This window comes from Haliotis rubra, unplaced genomic scaffold (genome assembly GCF_003918875.1).
Source record: "Haliotis rubra isolate DU_JTF1 unplaced genomic scaffold, ASM391887v1 Scf820, whole genome shotgun sequence".
NCBI lineage: Eukaryota > Metazoa > Mollusca > Gastropoda > Lepetellida > Haliotidae > Haliotis > Haliotis rubra.
In genome coordinates, this window is record NW_025767547.1 from 110,537 (window position 1) to 128,831 (window position 18,295).

Here is an 18,295-nt window from a genome sequence, read left to right on the forward strand (position 1 = left end):
CTGTTTTACACAAGAGTAGCAATGTTGTGGTGCATATATGAAACGATCCACAAGATTACTGATACACCATTAAATTCCATTCAATTACTCTAAATGTACTGCATTCCCAGTACTCTTATATTGAAAAAATAGACATTACTACTGGTGTTGAAAATTATCTGGAGCCCTACTTCTTTTTTACCAAGCCAGGCTCTTGGTATAAAGTGGATGAAAGAACAACTGGGTGGCTTTGTGCCTGTGTACTGTGTCTGACTTGGATATTCACGTTCAACTGTGGCATAGCTTGCACTATCTCAGTGCAGTATAAAACCAACATTAATCTTGTTCATGGCATACAGCCCCATTCCAACTCATCTATTTGTTGGTGTTATGTTTTCAGTGGAAATTTGCATGTGGTGAAAAAAAGGAAATTTGTCATATATATCAGCAATTTTGGTGTACTTTGTTCCGCAGATGTACAAAACTCCAACATGACCCTTGGCCTGTCAACATATTTATGTTAGTCTGTTTCACCAAAGACTTGTATCACTTTTGCTTGTCTTATCTTTTAAGCTGACTGGTTGTGGTCAAACAAATTTTGTTGAAACAGCATTAAACCCAACTCACTCACTCACTCACTTCAGCTGAGCCTGACGACAAGAGAGTATATCTTGAGCCTTTCACTGACAGACCTCCAGCACAAGCTCCAAAGAGGGGACCTGACAGCTATGGATGTGCTCCGAGCTTACCAGTCTCGGGTATGTATGGAGTACCCCTTCACCCAGAACAAGTATTCGGATTGTAAGTAAGGCTTAGAATTAGTTCTGTTTGGGACCTGACATTGACTATTTGGTGTTGTGAAGGGTCATGAAGTAAACTGACAATTATTTTGCTTTTAGGAATCATGTCATTGTCATAATTTGATTAACTAATTTCATTAATATGGAACTACCTCTGCAGCATAGTGGTGTTGCAAAACATCGAGTCAGTGTCGACAGGGGAATGTGAACGGGCAGCCAGGTTCACAGAATCATCAGTGTATTTGGGATTGTAAACCATTGTGTTGTCATGGTTATGTTTTCAGGCTTTGGAGGTTGATGAGAAGATGAACTGCGTGGTAGAGCCAATTTTAGAAGCCGAGGTAAGTGATCATGAGTATCATTGTGTCAGCCTTACGTGTCATTGTATCATTGTGTCGACATCACTGTCAACATAAGCCATTTGTGTCAGTTGTGTCAACATAAGCCATTTGTGTTATTTGTGTCAACATTAGCCAACTGTCACAATATCAACTTCAGTCATGTGTATCATTGTGTCAACATCAGTCATGTGTATCATTGTGTCAACATCAGTCATGTGTATCATTGTGTCAACATCAGTCATGTGTATCATTGTGTCAACATCAGTCATGTGTATCATTGTGTCAACATCAGTCATGTGTGTCATTGTGTCAACATCAGTCATGTGTATCATTGTGTATCATTGTGTCATTGTGTCAACGTGAGTTGTGTGTGTCATTGTGTCAACATCAGTCATGTGTATCATTGTGTCAACATCAGTCATGTGTATTATTATGTCGTCACTGACCATGTGGCCTCAGTATCTATGTTTAATCCTTCCAGGAAATGTTGTACCGGTGAAAGTCCGGGTTAGAATATTGATCTTCAGTAACCCATGCTTGTCATAAGAGGCGACTAACGGGATCGGGTGGACAGGCTTGCTGACTTGGTTGACACATGTCATTGATTCCCAATTGCGCAGATCAGTGCTCATGCTGTTGATCACTGGATTGTCTGGTCCAGACTCGATTATTTACGGACAGCCGCCATTTGGCTGGAATATTGATGAATGCGGCTTAAAACTTCACTGGCTCACTGGCTCACTCTGGCTCACTCACTCACTCACTCACTCACCCACCCACCCACTCACTCACTCACTCACTCACTCACTCCAGGACCTTGACCTTGTAGTAAGGGATGTAACTCTCTCTCTGCAGGAACTGGCAATGTTATGTGACTCCAAGACCGATCCGAAGGGACCACTTCATGGTATTCCAGTCAGCGTCAAGGAAAACATTGAACTGAAGGTTGGTGGGTTGAGGTTAAACTGACACTTTTTAACGAGTACTTGTCATAAAAGAGGTACATGTATGTCAGTGTTCGCAGTAGGAAAGAATTTTTGCATTCCTAAAAGGATAGCCCCGAGAATCTTGCGTGTGCATGCACCAGCATCCCATCATAAAAGTTTGAAATTTAGACATTATTTCCTTGCATGTTAGAGCATGTTGTCATCGGTCGCAAGTTAAATTAGCTGTGAGAATCTATATTTTATTATGTTGTTTCCTTGAGGGAAAATATATTTTTCCCAGAACACAGAACACAAAATGCTTTGCGTGCTAAACACGCAGGTAGATAATATTGTGCGTTAAAGGTAGATTTATTTGTGTGAAACACGCAGGTTTTTGCGTTGACACGAACTCTCTTTTTACGAAAATGTGTTTATGTGAATCCAACATGTCCTTCTTGTGGCTGCAGGGTTATGACTGCACGGGTGGTATGGAATACTACGTCAACAAGCCGGTAGCTCAAGATGCAGTGGTTATCCAGGTAACGGCTGCGCCCATACACTTCAGACAGGTTGTGTTTACTTATCACACACTTCAGACAGGTTGTGTTTACTTATCACAGACTTCAGACTGGCTGTGTTTACTTATCACACTCTTCAGGCAGGTTGTGTTTAGTTATCACACACTTCAGACAGGTTGTGTTTACTTATCACACACTTCAGACAGGTTGTGTTTACTTATCACACACTTCAGACAGGTTGTGTTTACTTATCACAGACTTCAGACAGGTTGTGTTTACTTATCACACACTTCAGACAGGTTGTGTTTACTTATCACACACTTCAGACAGGTTGTGTTTAGTTATCACACACTTCAGACAGGTTGTGTTTACTTATCACAGACTTCAGACTGGCTGTGTTTACTTATCACACTCTTCAGGCAGGTTGTGTTTAGTTATCACACACTTCAGACAGGTTGTGTTTACTTATCATCACACACTTCAGACAGGTTGTGTTTACTTATTACACACTTCAGACAGGTTGTGTTTACTTATCACACACTTCAGACAGGTTGTGTTTACTTATTACACACTTCAGACAGGTTGTGTTTACTTATTACACACTTCAGACAAGTTGTGTTTACTTATCACACACTTCAGACAGGTTGTGTTTACTTATTACACACTTCAGACAGGTTGTGTTTACTTATTACACACTTCAGACAAGTTGTGCTTACTTATCACACACTCCAGACAGGTTGGTACTTATTTACTTATCACACACTTCAGACAGGTTGTGTTTACTTATTACACACTTCAGACAGGTTGTGTTTACTTATTACACACTTCAGACAGGTTGTGCTTACTTATCACACACTTCAGACAGGTTGTGTTTACTTATTACATGCTTCAGACAGGTTGTGTTTACTTATCACTTCAGACAGGTCATGTTTACTTATCACACACTTCAGACAGGTTGTGTTTACTTATTACACACTTCAGACAGGTTGTGTTTACTTGTTTACTTATTACACACTTCAGACAGGTTGTGTTTACTTATTACACACTTCAGACAGGTTGTGTTTACTTGTTTACTTATTACACACTTCAGACAGGTTGTGTTTACTTATTACACACTTCAGACAGGTTGTGTTTACTTATTACACACTTCAGACAGGTTGTGTTTACTTATTATCACTTCAGACAGGTCATGTGTACTTATCACACACTTCAGACAGGTTGTGTTTACTTATTACAAAGTTCAGACAGGTTGTGTTTCTTCATGTACTTACACACACTTCAGACAGGTTGTGTTTACTTATTACACACTTCAGACAGGTTGTGTTTACTTATTACACACTTCAGACAGGTTGTGTTTACTTATCACACACTTCAGACAGGTTGTGTTTACTTATTACACGCTTCAGACAGGCTGTGTTTACTTATCACTTCAGACAGGTCATGTTTACTTATGACACTTCAGACAGGTTGTGTTTACTTATCACTTCAGACAGGTCATGTTTACTTATCACACACTTCAGACAGGTCATGTTTACTTATCACACACTTCAGACAGGTCATGTTTACTTATCACACACTTCAGACAGGTTGTGTTTACTTATTACACACTTCAGACAGGTTGTGTTTACTTATCACACACTTCAGACAGGTTGTGTTTACTTATTACACACTTCAGACAGGTCATGTGTACTTATCACACACTTCAGACAGGTTGTGTTTACTCATCGCACACTTCAGTCAGGTTGTGTTTACTTATCACACACTTTAGACAGGTCATTCTTAGTGTTTATGTGATAACCTATTCTATGTGTGATTTTTACTCTCAGTGTTTAAATGTGTTTTGTCCTACACTGACACCTCTATATACTTAGTGTTATAATGATCTGTATGTGATCAATCTTTTTTCTTAGTGATGAAATGCTGACAGTTCCAGTTTGTGTAATATTTTCCAAAGTTTGCTAGCCGTTTGGGCCAGCTATGCCTGAAAGTTACTAGCCCACAAAAGGATTCACAGCCCGAAATTTTAATGTAGAAACTAAGCAAAAGATTACAAAAATAGATGAGAAGAAGATATTGTAGACATGACCGGGTTTCGTCATTAAGGTGCTAATATGATGATTTTTATCAGGCCATAATCTTGCATGGTTTAAAAGCATATTATAATTTAACAAATGAGAGAGAGCGATATATTTACAAAATGACCCCATGAAAACTCATTAGCCAGTCGGGCCAGTGACTGGAGATTTACTGGCCCGACTGAATTTTTACTAGCCACAGGCCAGCGGGCCAATGGCTATTTGGAACACTGGACAGTTCTACACATCCTGGATGATCTCCAGGGTATACGTTCCGATAAATCTCCACTGTACCCTGGATGCATCTACGGCTCGAGCCGATGATTTCATTACCTCCCTTGGTTGGCTTTTTTATCCAATCAGGTGTCTACGCTGGGAAGTTGAGCATACCAATCACAACTCACTTTCGCTTTTTAAATCATCTAACCGATTAAACTTGGCAACACAATAATATATCGTTGCCGAGGTACTCTGAAAGAGGTAGAAGGAGTTCTGGCATATATATTTTGGGGGGGTTTCAGACCTGTCAATTTGTCTGTATGTTTTCCCCCCAAATCTGAATCACACTGCAAACAAACTTTCGCGGCTGCGATCGCTATCTTTCTTGACACTGGCAAGCTCAGTTGTAACGGTGGCTTATCTGATTGGCTACTGTGAGAATGCGGAGCCAGCAAAGGGAGGTAATAAAATCATCGGCTCAAGCCATAGATGCATCCAGGATATAGTGGAGATTTATCGGAACATATACCCTGGAGATTATCGAGATGAGTTCTACACTGCAGTGTCCTATGTGATCGCTCTGCACAAATTGATGAAATGTTCTATATATGACAGGTGCTGAAACAACAAGGCGCTATTCCCTTCATGAGGACAAATATCCCCCAAACTTTGTACAGGTATGCTTGATCTTGTACACTAAAAGTGATAATACTATAAAAATGAACTTATTATGCAACAGATTCTTCTTATATCAGCTGTTTGCTGGGTATGTGCCCTCACAGTGGCTGGTTGGTTGGTTGGTTGGTTGGTTGGTTGGTTAATTGGTTGGTTGATGTTTAATGCCGCACTCAGCAATATTCAAGCTATTTTGCAGCAGTTTGTAAATTATCGAGTCTGGACCAGACAATTCAGTGATCAACAACATGAGCATCGATCTATGCAATTGGGATACGAAGACGTGTGCCAACCAAGTCAGCAAGCCTGACCACCCGATCCTGTTAGTTGCCTTTTTAAGACAAGCATGGGTTACTGAAGACCGATCCTAATCGCTCATCCATAACAGGGTGAAAACTTTTATGGACATTTTCAATATGTTGAATTTTTTGGTGGAGCATCTTAAAGAAGTTCTCATTTTCAGTTACGCTTGCTCTAATCCCATATATGGCGTGACAACACATCCCAAAGATCCCACCAGGAGCCCTGGTGGGTCATCAGGGGGTGAGGGTGCCCTTCTTGGGGCTGGAGGCTCAATCTGTGGGCTGGGGACAGACATTGGGGGCAGTGTGCGAGTACCTGCTCAGATGTGTGGTGTGTGCGCCCTCAAGCCCACCAGAGGGAGACTCAGGTATGTTCTTCTGCACTTTGTCCTTGTAATAATAACAAACTGCTGTGCAGTTATTTAAAGGTTGCTATCAAGCAACACATAAAGGCTGGAAGTCTCCAAGTAACTTGTGACCTAAATATGTTGTGACAAAATTGCCATCCTCAAAGGATATTATGAATACAGTTTAAAGGGATGTTTATAAGTCATTCATGAAATAATTTCCAAGTGTCACATCTTAGTTCGTGCACGATTCAAATCTCAAAACAACACAATAGAACTCCCCACAGCAAAGCCTAAAGTGTAAGAGTAAACTGAGTTGTGCCTATGTTTTGAAGACAAAACTTCTGTGATGTGTAAAAATATGTTGTGATTCATCTCACTGTTGCAGTTATATGTAAAACTATACAAACAAACGATCGTGTTTCAAATTCATTTATTAAGCGATTCAACACACTTGCATTACGAAATAAACACTATCAGTACACACAATGTCTGATGCAGAACTTAACCAGGTCAGTGTGTGTTTGTTTTTAGTCCTGAGGGCCACTTCACTGTGAATCCCGGACAGACACTAGGTGAGTGTGACACCCATATGTGACGTTAGCCGTGTGTTCTTGTACTACAGGAAGGGAGCTGACATGTTTGGGGACCAGTTATTTTCTAAAAATCTGTCAAAGGCGATGATGCATTGCTATGTGTTTGTAACCATGTTCTAATAATAGTAACAACTCTAAACTCAACTCGATCATGTTTCAAATTCTTCGACATTACAGTTAACTACTGTTAAGAAGTCAAAGGCAAAACTAATTCATCAATAGTTCACCATAACCGTAGTTCATTTTATGCATTTCAACTAGAAATGCAGCAAGTGGTTGACTCAAAAATACCAAAGTTCATTAATCCGGCAGTTGATTATAACCATGTTCGTTGTAAATGTAGCTTCCTGTAAACATATTTTGTGGCAAAATTTTGTTAACTAACATGCTTGAGGTAAATGTTTGGCAACTTAAAGACATGAAAAACGTCCAGTACCCTTCGATTGTGCATGCATTTTTATGAAGGATGCATTCAATTTTAGAATGTTTAGTATACTAAAGAAGGATTCATATTTGTGTTGTATATCTTCTCCATAGTGTAAAGGATATTGATTTATCTTCCTTGACCACTGGTCAGGGTTTGAGAACCTGCTATGTATGATAGCTGTTTGTTCATCCTCCATCCTTGAAGGTCCGGGTTAGAATGAACCTTCAGTAACCCATGCTTGTCGTAAGAGGCGACTAACTGGATTGGGTGGTCAGGCTCGCTGGCTTGGTTGACACATGTCATCGGCTCCCAATTGCGTAGGTGCATGCTCATGCTGTTGATCACTGGATTGTCTGGTCCAATCTCGATTATTTACAGACCACCGCCATATAGCTGGAATATTGCCGAGTGCGGCGTAAAACTAAACTCACTCACTCAGTGGTTCATCCTCCCTGACCAGAGAACTTTGAGGTTGTGAGTACTGATGATATATTAAAGGCCGTTGCTTCATCACTCTGTCCACAGTTGAGGTAGTGAACGACCACTACATATAAAAGCAGTTGCTTTATCCCCCCTGTCCACAGTTAAGGTTATGAGCATCTGCTGTGGTTACAGGCTGTTGCTTTATCCCACCTGTCCTCAGTTGAGGGTGTAGGATCTGATGAGTATAAAGACAGTTATCCCTCTCTTATGACCATTGTTCAAGAATTGTGATTGAATAAAAGCATCTGGGCCTACTTCCACAAAGTGATCTTAGTGCTAACCATCTTAAGTCTATATTAGAGTGTGGTATGTATCATCGTAAGGCTTTAGTTGCACAGGCCCCCACTGCAGGTCAGAAAATCGATAAACTAGGCCCCAGTTTAGTATCAACACCCCATACTATATAATACATAAAGGTTCATCACAGAAATACGGTGACATGATCGAAAACCGGACAATTACACACATGTCAATGAATATATCGTATTTTAAAGGTCTCACAAGTATCAAAAGCTTTTGTCCATATCTCCGATGTATGTAGGAGGCATATACATGGGCTTTCCGTGGGGATGCATTTGATGGTTTTTATTAAATCGCCAAAGACCGAGTTGCTGTGCCAGAAGTATACAAAACTAGCTTGTCTGCGATTGACTTCACTACCTCCGGCGATCTGATTGGCTAACACATTACACTGAATGAATGTGTTTCTTTAAAAAATATTTGTACTCGTTTTTAAAATTATTCTTACCAAGATAAAACATCAGATAGTGACATCTTGGATGATAGACGTTTGAGTTTCCCTCTCATTTTCGCACGTGCATTTGTTGTCATTTTATTTACCAATTTGATTGAGCTGACGACCTAGTTTTGTACACTTCCGGCACAGCAACTCGGTCTTTGGCGATTTAATAAAACCCATCAAATGCATCCTGACGGAAAGCGCATGTATATGCCTCCTATATACATCGGAGATATGGACAAAAGCTTTTGATACTTGTGAGACCTTTAAAATACGATATAGTCATTGACGTGTGTGTAATTGTCCGGTTTTCGATCATGTCACCGTATTTCTGTGATGAACCTTTATGTATTATATAGTAGGGGGTGTTGATACTAAACTGGGGCCTAGTTTATCGGTTTTCTGACCCGCAGTGGGGGCCTGTGTTTAGTTGCTATGTATAAAGGCTGTTACTTTATCCACCTCCCCTATCCTCAGTTGAGATTCTGAGCATCTGTTATGTACGGAGGCTGTTGTTTTATCTCCCCCACTCCTATCCTCAGCTGATATTTTGAGCATCTGTGATGTATAAAGGCTGTTGCTTTATCCTCCCTGTCCACAGTTCAAGGTGTAGTTGGTCCTATGGCACAGGATGTGGAGGGTCTGGTTAAACTCACAGAGGCTCTCATGGCCCCTGAGATGTTCGCCCGTGACCCTCAAGTTGTCCCAATTCCTTTTAGGAAAGAGGTGATTATGACCATTGTTCTTTTCTATGAAAGCCCATTTCTGGTGTCACCCACTGTGATATTGCTGGAATGTTGTAGTGTCTAACTAAACTAACACTCACTACCATCATTTGCCAACCCAGATATTTTATGGCCACAATTAGAATATTACTGATTTTGGATCTCCAGCAAAAATGGCTGGTTTGATAAGGACTTTTGAACCAGAATAATGTGACATCTTAATGAAAATCTTCACTTCAAGATGTTTGACAGAAAAAAATTCCATTAATGTTCAGAAAACCCATGATCTATACTGTTATTGCTATTGTAACTAAATAAAGTCCGAGTCCTTCATTACATGTGACCCTATGTGATGTGTCTCATTACATGTGACCCCATGTGATGTCTCATTACATGTGACCCTATGTGATGTGTCTCATTACATGTGACCCCATGTGATGTCTCATTACATGTGACCCTATGTGATGTGTCTCATTACATGTGACCCTATGGGATGTGTCTCATTACATGTGACCCCTTTAGATGTGTCTCATCACATGTGATCAAATGTGAATGTGTCTCATTACATGTGACCCAGTGTGATGTGTCTCATTACATGTGACCCAGTGTGACTCATTACATGTGATGTGTCTCATTACATGTGATGATGTGTCTCATTACATGTGACCCTATGGGATGTGTCTCATTACATGTGACCCTATGTGATGTGTCTCATTGATGTGTCTCATTACATGTGACCCCTTTAGATGTGTCTCATCACATGTGATCAAATGTGAATGTGTCTCATTACATGTGACCCTATGTGATGTGTCTCATTACATGTGACCCTATGTGATGTGTCTCATTACATGTGACCCTATGGGATGTGTCTCATTACATGTGACCCTATGGGATGTGTCTCATTGACCCATGTGTCTCATTACATGTGATGTGTCTCATACATGTGACCCATGTGACCCTATGGGATGTGTCTCATACATGTGACCCAATGTGATGTGTCTCATGTGACCCTATGGGATGTGTCTCATTACATGTGACCCTATGTGATGTGTCTCATTACATGTGACCCTATGTGATGTGTCTCATTACATGTGACCCTATGTGATGTGTCTCATTACATGTGACCCTATGGGATGTGTCTCATTACATGTGACCCTATGTGATGTGTCTCATTACATGTGACCCCTATGATGATGTGTCTCATTACATGTGACCCTATGTGATGTGTCTCATTACATGTGACCCTATGTGATGATGTGTCTCTCATTACATGTGACCCTATGTGATGTGTCTCATTACATGTGACCCTATGGGATGTGTCTCATTACATGTGACCCTATGTGATGTGTCTCATTACATGTGATGATGTGTCTCATTACATGTGACCCTATGTGATGTGTCTCATTACATGTGACCCTATGATGTGTCTCATTACATGTGACCCTATGTGATGTGTCTCATTACATGTGACCCTATGTGATGTGTCTCATTACATGTGACCCTATGTGATGTGTCTCATTACATGTGATGTGTCTCATTACATGTGACCCTATGGGATGTGTCTCATTACATGTGACCCTATGTGATGTGTCTCATTACATGTGACCCTATGGGATGTGTCTCATTACATGTGACCCTATGTGATGTGTCTCATTGACCCATGTGACTCCTACATGGGATGATGTGTCTCATTACATGTGACCCTATGTGATGTGTCTCATTACATGTGTGATGTGTCTCCCTATGTGACCCTATGATGTGTCTCATTACATGTGACCCCTTATGGGATGTGTCTCATTACATGTGACCCTATGGGATGTGTCTCATTACATGTGACCCTATGTGATGTGTCTCATTACATGTGACCCTATGTGATGTGTCTCATTACATGTGACCCTCATGGGATGTGTCCTATGTGACATGTGACCCTATGGGATGTGTCTCATTACATGTGACCATGTGACCCATGTGACCCTATGTGATGTGTCTCATTACATGTGACCCCTTTAGATGTGTCTCATTGCAATGTGGATGTGTCTCATTACATGTGACCCTATGGGATGTGTCTCATTACATGTGACCCTATGGGATGTGTCTCATTACATGTGACCCTATGTGATGTGTCTCATTACATGTGACCCTATGGGATGTGTCTCATTACATGTGACCCTATGTGATGTGTCTCATTACATGTGACCCTATGGGATGTGTCTCATTACATGTGACCCTATGGGATGTGTCTCATTACATGTGACCCTATGTGATGTGTCTCATTACATGTGACCCTATGTGATGTGTCTCATTACATGTGACCCTATGGGATGTGTCTCATTACATGTGACCCTATGTGATGTGTCTCATTACATGTGACCCTATGGGATGTGTCAATCTGTGACCCTATGGGATGTGTCTCATTACATGTGACCCTATGTGATGTGTCTCATTACATGTGACCCTATGTGGATGTGTCTCATTTGACATGTGACTCCTATGTGGATGTGTCTCATTACATGTGACCCTATGTGATGTGTCTCATTACATGTGACCCTATGTGATGTGTCTCATTACATGTGACCAAATGTGATGTGTCTCATTACATGTGACCCAATGTGATGTGTCTCATTACATGTGACCCTATGTGATATATCTCATTACATGTGACCCTATGTGATGTCTCTGACAGATGTATGAGAGCACATGCCCCCTGAAGATTGGATTTTACACTTGGGACGGCAACATTCGTCCAGTCCCCGCTACCATCAGAGCAGTCCATGTCGCCAAGACGGCCCTGGAGAAGATAGGACACAAGGTGCACTATTGTCAATTGACTATACAGTGATTGGGGGTTGTCAGTTCACACAATAGTGAATGTGGTTGTCAGTTGACACAATAATGAATGTGGTTGTCAATTGACTATACAGTGAATGTGGTTGTCTGTTGACTGGACAGTGAATGGGGTTGTCTGTTGACTGGACAGTGAATGTGGTTGTCAATTGACTGGACAGTGAATGTGGTTGTCAATTGACTGGACAGTGAATGGGGTTGTTTGTTGACTGGACAGTGAATGTGGTTGTCAATTGACTGGACAGTGAATGTGGTTGTCTGTTGACTGGACAGTGAATTGGGTTGTCAGTTGACTGGACAGTAAATGTGGTTGCCTGTTGACTGGACAGTGTATGTAGTCGACTGGACAGTGAATGTGGTTTACTGGACAGTGAATGTGGTTGTCAGTTGACTGGACAGTAGATGTGGTTGCCTGTTGACTGGACAGTGAATGAGGTTGTCAGTTGACTGGACAGTGAATGTGGTTGTCAGTTGACTGGACAGTGAATGTGGTTGTCAGTTGACTGGACAGTGAATGTGGTTGTCAGTTGACTGGCCGGTGAATGGGGTGGTCAGTTGACTGGACAGTGAATGTGGTTGTCAGTTGACTGGACAGTAAATGTGGTTGCCTGTTGACTGGACAGTGAATGTGGTTGTCAGTTGACTGGACAGTGAATGTGGCTTTCTTTTGACTTGCCGGTGAATGTGGTTTTCCTTTGACTGGCCGGTGAATGTGGTGGTCTGTTGACTGGACGGTGAATGAGGTGGTCTGTTGACTGGCCGGTGAATGGGGTGGTCTGTTGACAGCGAATGTGGTTGTCAGCTGACTGGACGGTGCATGTGGTGACAGTGAATATTGTTGTCCCTTGATTCAACAGTGAGTGTCAGGTTGTTCCTCAGGCACCAGACCTAGACCTACCAGTCTTGAGACTTTGTTCCTGCAGTCTGATAGTTGGACAATGATTGTCAGTAGGACAATTCTAGATGACTATATCCTCATTCATTCCCTTGGTAGCAGAGCCACTCTGAATACGGTTGACCACTCTGTTGTATGTTTCTCCAGGTTGTGAGCTTCTCGCCTCCACAGATAGCCACGGTTTTCCCGTCTATGTTCGTGGCCCCAATGGGAGGAGATCGATGTCAGTCAGTCATGGAGCGAATGTGAGTACATGGTGTTCATCTTGTCAACATCCATTACATATCAATAGACATGTACTTTACAATCCTCGGGATTCACACATGTACTTCCTTCTGACATTATGTTTTATGCTGAGCAAAAATACAGCCGAATTAGCAAAAGAATTTGTATAAATTATCGTTTTAGACACCTTGCTCTAATTACTCAAGACGAGAAATCTTAATACTTAATTGTTTTGGTTTGTTTTTCATTTTACTTATCTCCTGAGTCACATATTATGGTGAATACGGTAATGGCTAGTGTCAGTGACTGTCATCATATTTAACAAGGTTTTTCTGAAGTTACTAAACTTCTGAGTCGAATATTATGGTGAATATGGTAATGGCTAGTGTCAGTCATGCCGTATACGTATATGCACTTGATGTCATGGTCTGATGAATATGCAGATGCGGTCACTTAGCAATCACTTCTTTCACGCTAAATACATTACTGCAATGTGTTTGCTCATGTGTGGACAAATTATGCCTGCAGTTGTTTGTTTTGGGGTGTTTCTGTTGCAAATAAACCTGTCAGTTTGCTCAAACACAATATTCATCGCAGTTGTTTAATCCATGAAAGAAATTAAAGAAATTCTTCCTGTGTGGAGGGAAAACACTACATCGTGGTACCTGTAACACTTCATCGTGGTACCTGTAACACTACATCGTGGTACCTGTAACACTACATCGCGGTACCTGTAACACTACATGGCGACACCTGTAACACTACATCGCGGCACCTGTAACACTACATCGTGGCACCTGTAACACTACATCGTGGCACCTGTAACACTACATCGTGGCACCTGTAACACTACATCGTGGCACCTGTAACACTACATCGTGGCACCTGTAACACTACATCGTAGCACCTGTAACACTACATCGTGGTACCTGTAATATTTTTGTCCTGTTTCAGGGCTAACGATCACGTAGATGAAAGTCTTACGCTAGTGTATGCAGCATGTTCTATTCCCACGTGGTTGGTGACCCTCATATCCAAAGCTCTTCAACCTCTGGTGAGTAACCTTAGCACATTTGGGACGATATTTCTCTGTGGCCGATATCAAAGTTGTGTTCCAAATTTGGGATATCACTTTCTTGTTCTCAAGTGGAGATATCACAGTTGTTTTCCTCAGTGGGGGATATCACGGAGTAGTATATCATAGTAGAATTTCTAAGTTCATGGTACTACAAAGTAGTATTTCCAAGTGGTGGATATTATATGTGTTTTCTGGGTGGAGAATATTACAGAGTAGATCTAGTATTCCTAAATGAGGGATATTACAATGTATTTTCTCTAAGTGGGAAATATTACAAAGTATTATTTCTACATGGATGATATTACAGACTAACATGTGCAAATGGGTGATATCATCCAGTCTTATCCATGGGCAATCCATACCACCATATTTAATGACAGATGTTGTCCTTTCAGGACCCTGTTTTGGCGAAATCCTTCCAGAAGTTTACAGGAGTGAAGTAGGTTACCTGTTCGTTGTTCTTGGTGGACTTTTATGACAATGAGTTGAACATTTATGTAAATGAGAATTGTATGAAATAACTGGAACAGAATAAATACTTTTGTAAATATTTTTCAGGTCAGTGTATGACTGGTACAAGGTAGCAGTCAGAATCCAGGTCAGTGATGAGTTGGATGGCATGGATTGTTGTCAGATGGGATTGAGTTGGGTGGCATGGATTGTTGTCAGATGGAATCGAGTTGGGTGGCATGGATTGTTGCTAGATGGGATTGAGTTGGGTGGCATGGATTGTTGTCAGATGGGATGGAGTTGGGTGGCATGGATTGTTGTCAGATGGGACTGAGTTTGGTGGCATGGATTGTTGTCAGATGGGGACTGAGTTGGGTGGCATGGATTGTTGTCAGATGGGGACTGAATTGGGTGGCATGGACTGTATTCAGAAGGGATGGAGTTGGGTGGCATGGATTGTTGTCAGATGGGGACTGAGTTGGGTGGCATGGATTGTTGTCAGATGGGACTGAGTTGGGTGGCATGGATTGTTGTCAGATGGGGATTGAGTTGGATGGCATGGATGGATGTCGAATGGGGACTGAGTTGATGGCATGGATGGATGTCAGATGGGGACTGAGTTGGGTTGCATGGATTGTTGTCAGATTGGATTGAGTTGGATGGCATGGATTGTTGTCAGATGAGATTGAGTTGGATGACATGGATTGATGTCAGATGGGATTGAGTTGGTGGCATGGATTGTTGTCAGATGGGATTGAGTTGGATGACATGGATTGATGTCAGATGGGATTGAGTTGGTGGCAAGGATTGTTGTCAGATGGGATTGAGTTGGATGGCATGGATTGTTGTCAGATGAGATTGAGTTGGTGGCAAGGATTGGATGGCATGGATTGTTGTCAGATGGGATTGAGTTGGGATGATTGTTGCATGGGGAGTTTGATGTGTTGTCAGATGGGGATTGAGTTGGGTGGCATGGATTGATATCAGATGGGGATCGAAAGTTGGTGGGATGGATTGATGTCAGATGGGATTGAGTCGGTGGGATGGATTGTTGTCAGATGGGAGTTTGATTGGTTGTCAGATGGGATTGAGTTGGTTGGATGGATTGATGTCAGATTGGGATTGAGTTGGGTGACATGGATTGATGTCAGATTGGGATTGAGTTGGATGACATGGATTGATGTCAGAAGGGGATTGAGTTGGTGGCATGGATTGTTGTCAGATGGGATTGAGTTTGGTGGCATTGATTGTTGTCAGATGGGGATTGAGTTGGGTGGCATGGATTGATATCAGATGGGGATCGAGTTGGTGGGATGGATTGTTGTCAGATTGGATTGAGTTGGGTGGCATGGATTGTTGTAAGATGGGATTGAGTTGGTGGGATGGATTGTTGTCAGATTCGATTACAGAGGCCCAGATAAGCTGCGTATCCGGGTAAAATACGCTTAGAAAATTTCCAATTACGCATTGAAAAGTAATTGTTAAAATTACCAATTCACGCATTGAAAAATGTTAGATAATGTTAAAAAGTTTAAAACAAATAAATGCACGGAATATATTTATAAAAATCGCTAGCATAATGAAAAGCCATGGATTGCTATCAAGTTGTACTGTAAGTAGAGGACTAGTGTTGCACTGTCAGTACAGGATGGATGCAATAATTTCCCTTATATTTAAGTTGGTTTTGATTAGGTATGACATGAGGCAGAACATACCTGCTTAGTAAACTTACACAATGACATAATACTTAGGTGAGTAAAATGACTGAAATACGCACATATTTGAAAGCAGTGGGTAACAGAAAATGAAATACCCACTCGACATTCATAATACCCACTCCAAAAAAATGCATTGGGTACAGTACCCACATGAGCTAAATCTTATCTGGAGCTCTGGGATTAAGTTGGGTGGCATGGATTGTTGTCAGATGGGATGGATTTGGTTGGCATGGATTGATGTCAGATGGGATTGAGTTGGTGGGATGGATTGTTGTCAGATTGGATTGAGTTGGGTGGCATGGATTGTTGTCAGATGGGATTGATTTGGTTGGCATGGATTGATGTCAGATGGGATTGAGTTGGTGGGATGGATTGTTGTCAGATTGGATTGAGTTGGGTGGCATGGATTGTTGTCAGATGGGATTGAGTTGGGTGGCATGGATTGTTGTCAGATAGGGTTGAGTTGGATTGCATGGATGGATGTCAGTTGGGGATAGAGTTGGATGGCATGGATGGATGTCATATTGGATTGAGTTGGGTAGCATGGATTGATGTCAGATGGGGATTGAATTGGTGGGATGGATTGATGTCTGATGATAATTAATGGAACAGAGGTCGAGGCTGAACACTGATAGAGACAAGAATGACTTTGGATGAACTTGGTCTGCAGCTCAGCAGATGAGAACAAGATGTATGGTCTAAGGGTCAATTCAAGGTCGTGACTGATGGGGGGATAGGGGAACTGAGTTCAACCAGGGATGTACATAGGGAGGGTTTGTGGGGTAATGGATTTGGACAGAATGATGTGTAGATGGTGGACAGGGTGAAAGTTTGCACTGTATTTAGACTGATTGTGGCAAGAGGAGTTGAGGGAGTGGGTGAAGGCAGTGGGGACAGAAGGAACACCCTGATGGATCTGTCTCCAACTGAGGTAGCTGACTGCTGTGCTACACATGATCTGGCACTATAGTTTACCTAGTTGCATTTCTTATCTTAAATCATGGATTAATTTCTTTGTTACTTTGGTTACAGAACTACAGAAAGGAGTTTCTGGAGCACTGGCGCAGACAGGACTTGGATGCCGTCATCTGCCCTGTATATCCATGTCCAGCTGTGGTTCTCAGTAGTGCAGGGAAACTGACGGGTGAGTCAAGTCATCTGTCCAGTTGATTCAGATAGAGCTACATTTCTTAGAAGTGAAGGGAAAATGACGAGGTTGGCCAAGTTATCAAACAAGGATACCTAATCTAAATCATGTGTTAAACATGTGTCTCCAATCTTAATTAATTTTTGTATGTGTGTTTGTGTGTGTGACATGTCGAGGTTTTATTTGTAATGTGTTGTTTGAAGCCGGTGGTTCCTACTGCGCCCTCTACAATGTGTTGAGATACTCTGCTGGATCCATTCCTGTTACAACGGTGACCGAAGCAGACGTACAGGAAGTGGCAGATCCAAAGGTGTACCCAGCTACTACGCTGCTGGAAAAGCTTGTCAAACGGGTGAGTCTTCATCTCTCACCATAAGTCTTCATCTCTCACAATAAGTCTTCATCTCTCACAATAAGTCTTCATCTCTCACAATTAGTCTTCATCTCTCACAATTAGTCTTCATCTCTCACAATAAGTCTTCATCTCTCACAATAAGTCTTCATCATCTCTCACAATAAGTCTTCATCTCTCACAGTTAGTCTTCATCTCTCACAATAAGTCTTCATCTCTCACAATAAGTCTTCATCAATAAGTCTTCATCTCTCACAATAAGTCTTCATCTCTCACAATAAGTCTTCTGCATCTGTAGGAGGAACTTAATCACTGTGTTCAAGTGTGACTGCAGTGTCTTTTCTTACAGGATTATATATTAATTCCGGCTTGTGAGCCTGTCAAAACTTCATGGGTTTGTGGTAATGGTGGCCCGATTAATTGAAATAATCGAA

At 41.6% G+C, this 18,295-nt stretch overlaps 1 protein-coding gene across 3 annotated transcripts in view; it reads left to right on the forward strand.

The window, feature by feature from the left end:
* Positions 1-18,295, forward strand: part of LOC124262092 (fatty-acid amide hydrolase 1-like) — a 33,796-nt gene that overhangs the window by 12,404 nt on the left and 3,097 nt on the right. For all 3 annotated transcript variants that reach the window (XM_046696539.1, XM_046696538.1, XM_046696537.1), the window contains exons 3-17: positions 624-737; positions 1,064-1,120; positions 1,976-2,065; positions 2,514-2,585; positions 5,474-5,535; positions 5,997-6,203; positions 6,717-6,757; positions 9,029-9,153; positions 11,836-11,961; positions 13,039-13,136; positions 14,071-14,170; positions 14,590-14,633; positions 14,753-14,792; positions 17,395-17,506; positions 17,713-17,861. In XM_046696539.1, the coding sequence (XP_046552495.1) occupies positions 624-737; positions 1,064-1,120; positions 1,976-2,065; positions 2,514-2,585; positions 5,474-5,535; positions 5,997-6,203; positions 6,717-6,757; positions 9,029-9,153; positions 11,836-11,961; positions 13,039-13,136; positions 14,071-14,170; positions 14,590-14,633; positions 14,753-14,792; positions 17,395-17,506; positions 17,713-17,861 (1,437 nt within the window). The remainder of the gene's footprint in view (positions 1-623; positions 738-1,063; positions 1,121-1,975; positions 2,066-2,513; positions 2,586-5,473; positions 5,536-5,996; positions 6,204-6,716; positions 6,758-9,028; positions 9,154-11,835; positions 11,962-13,038; positions 13,137-14,070; positions 14,171-14,589; positions 14,634-14,752; positions 14,793-17,394; positions 17,507-17,712; positions 17,862-18,295) is intronic.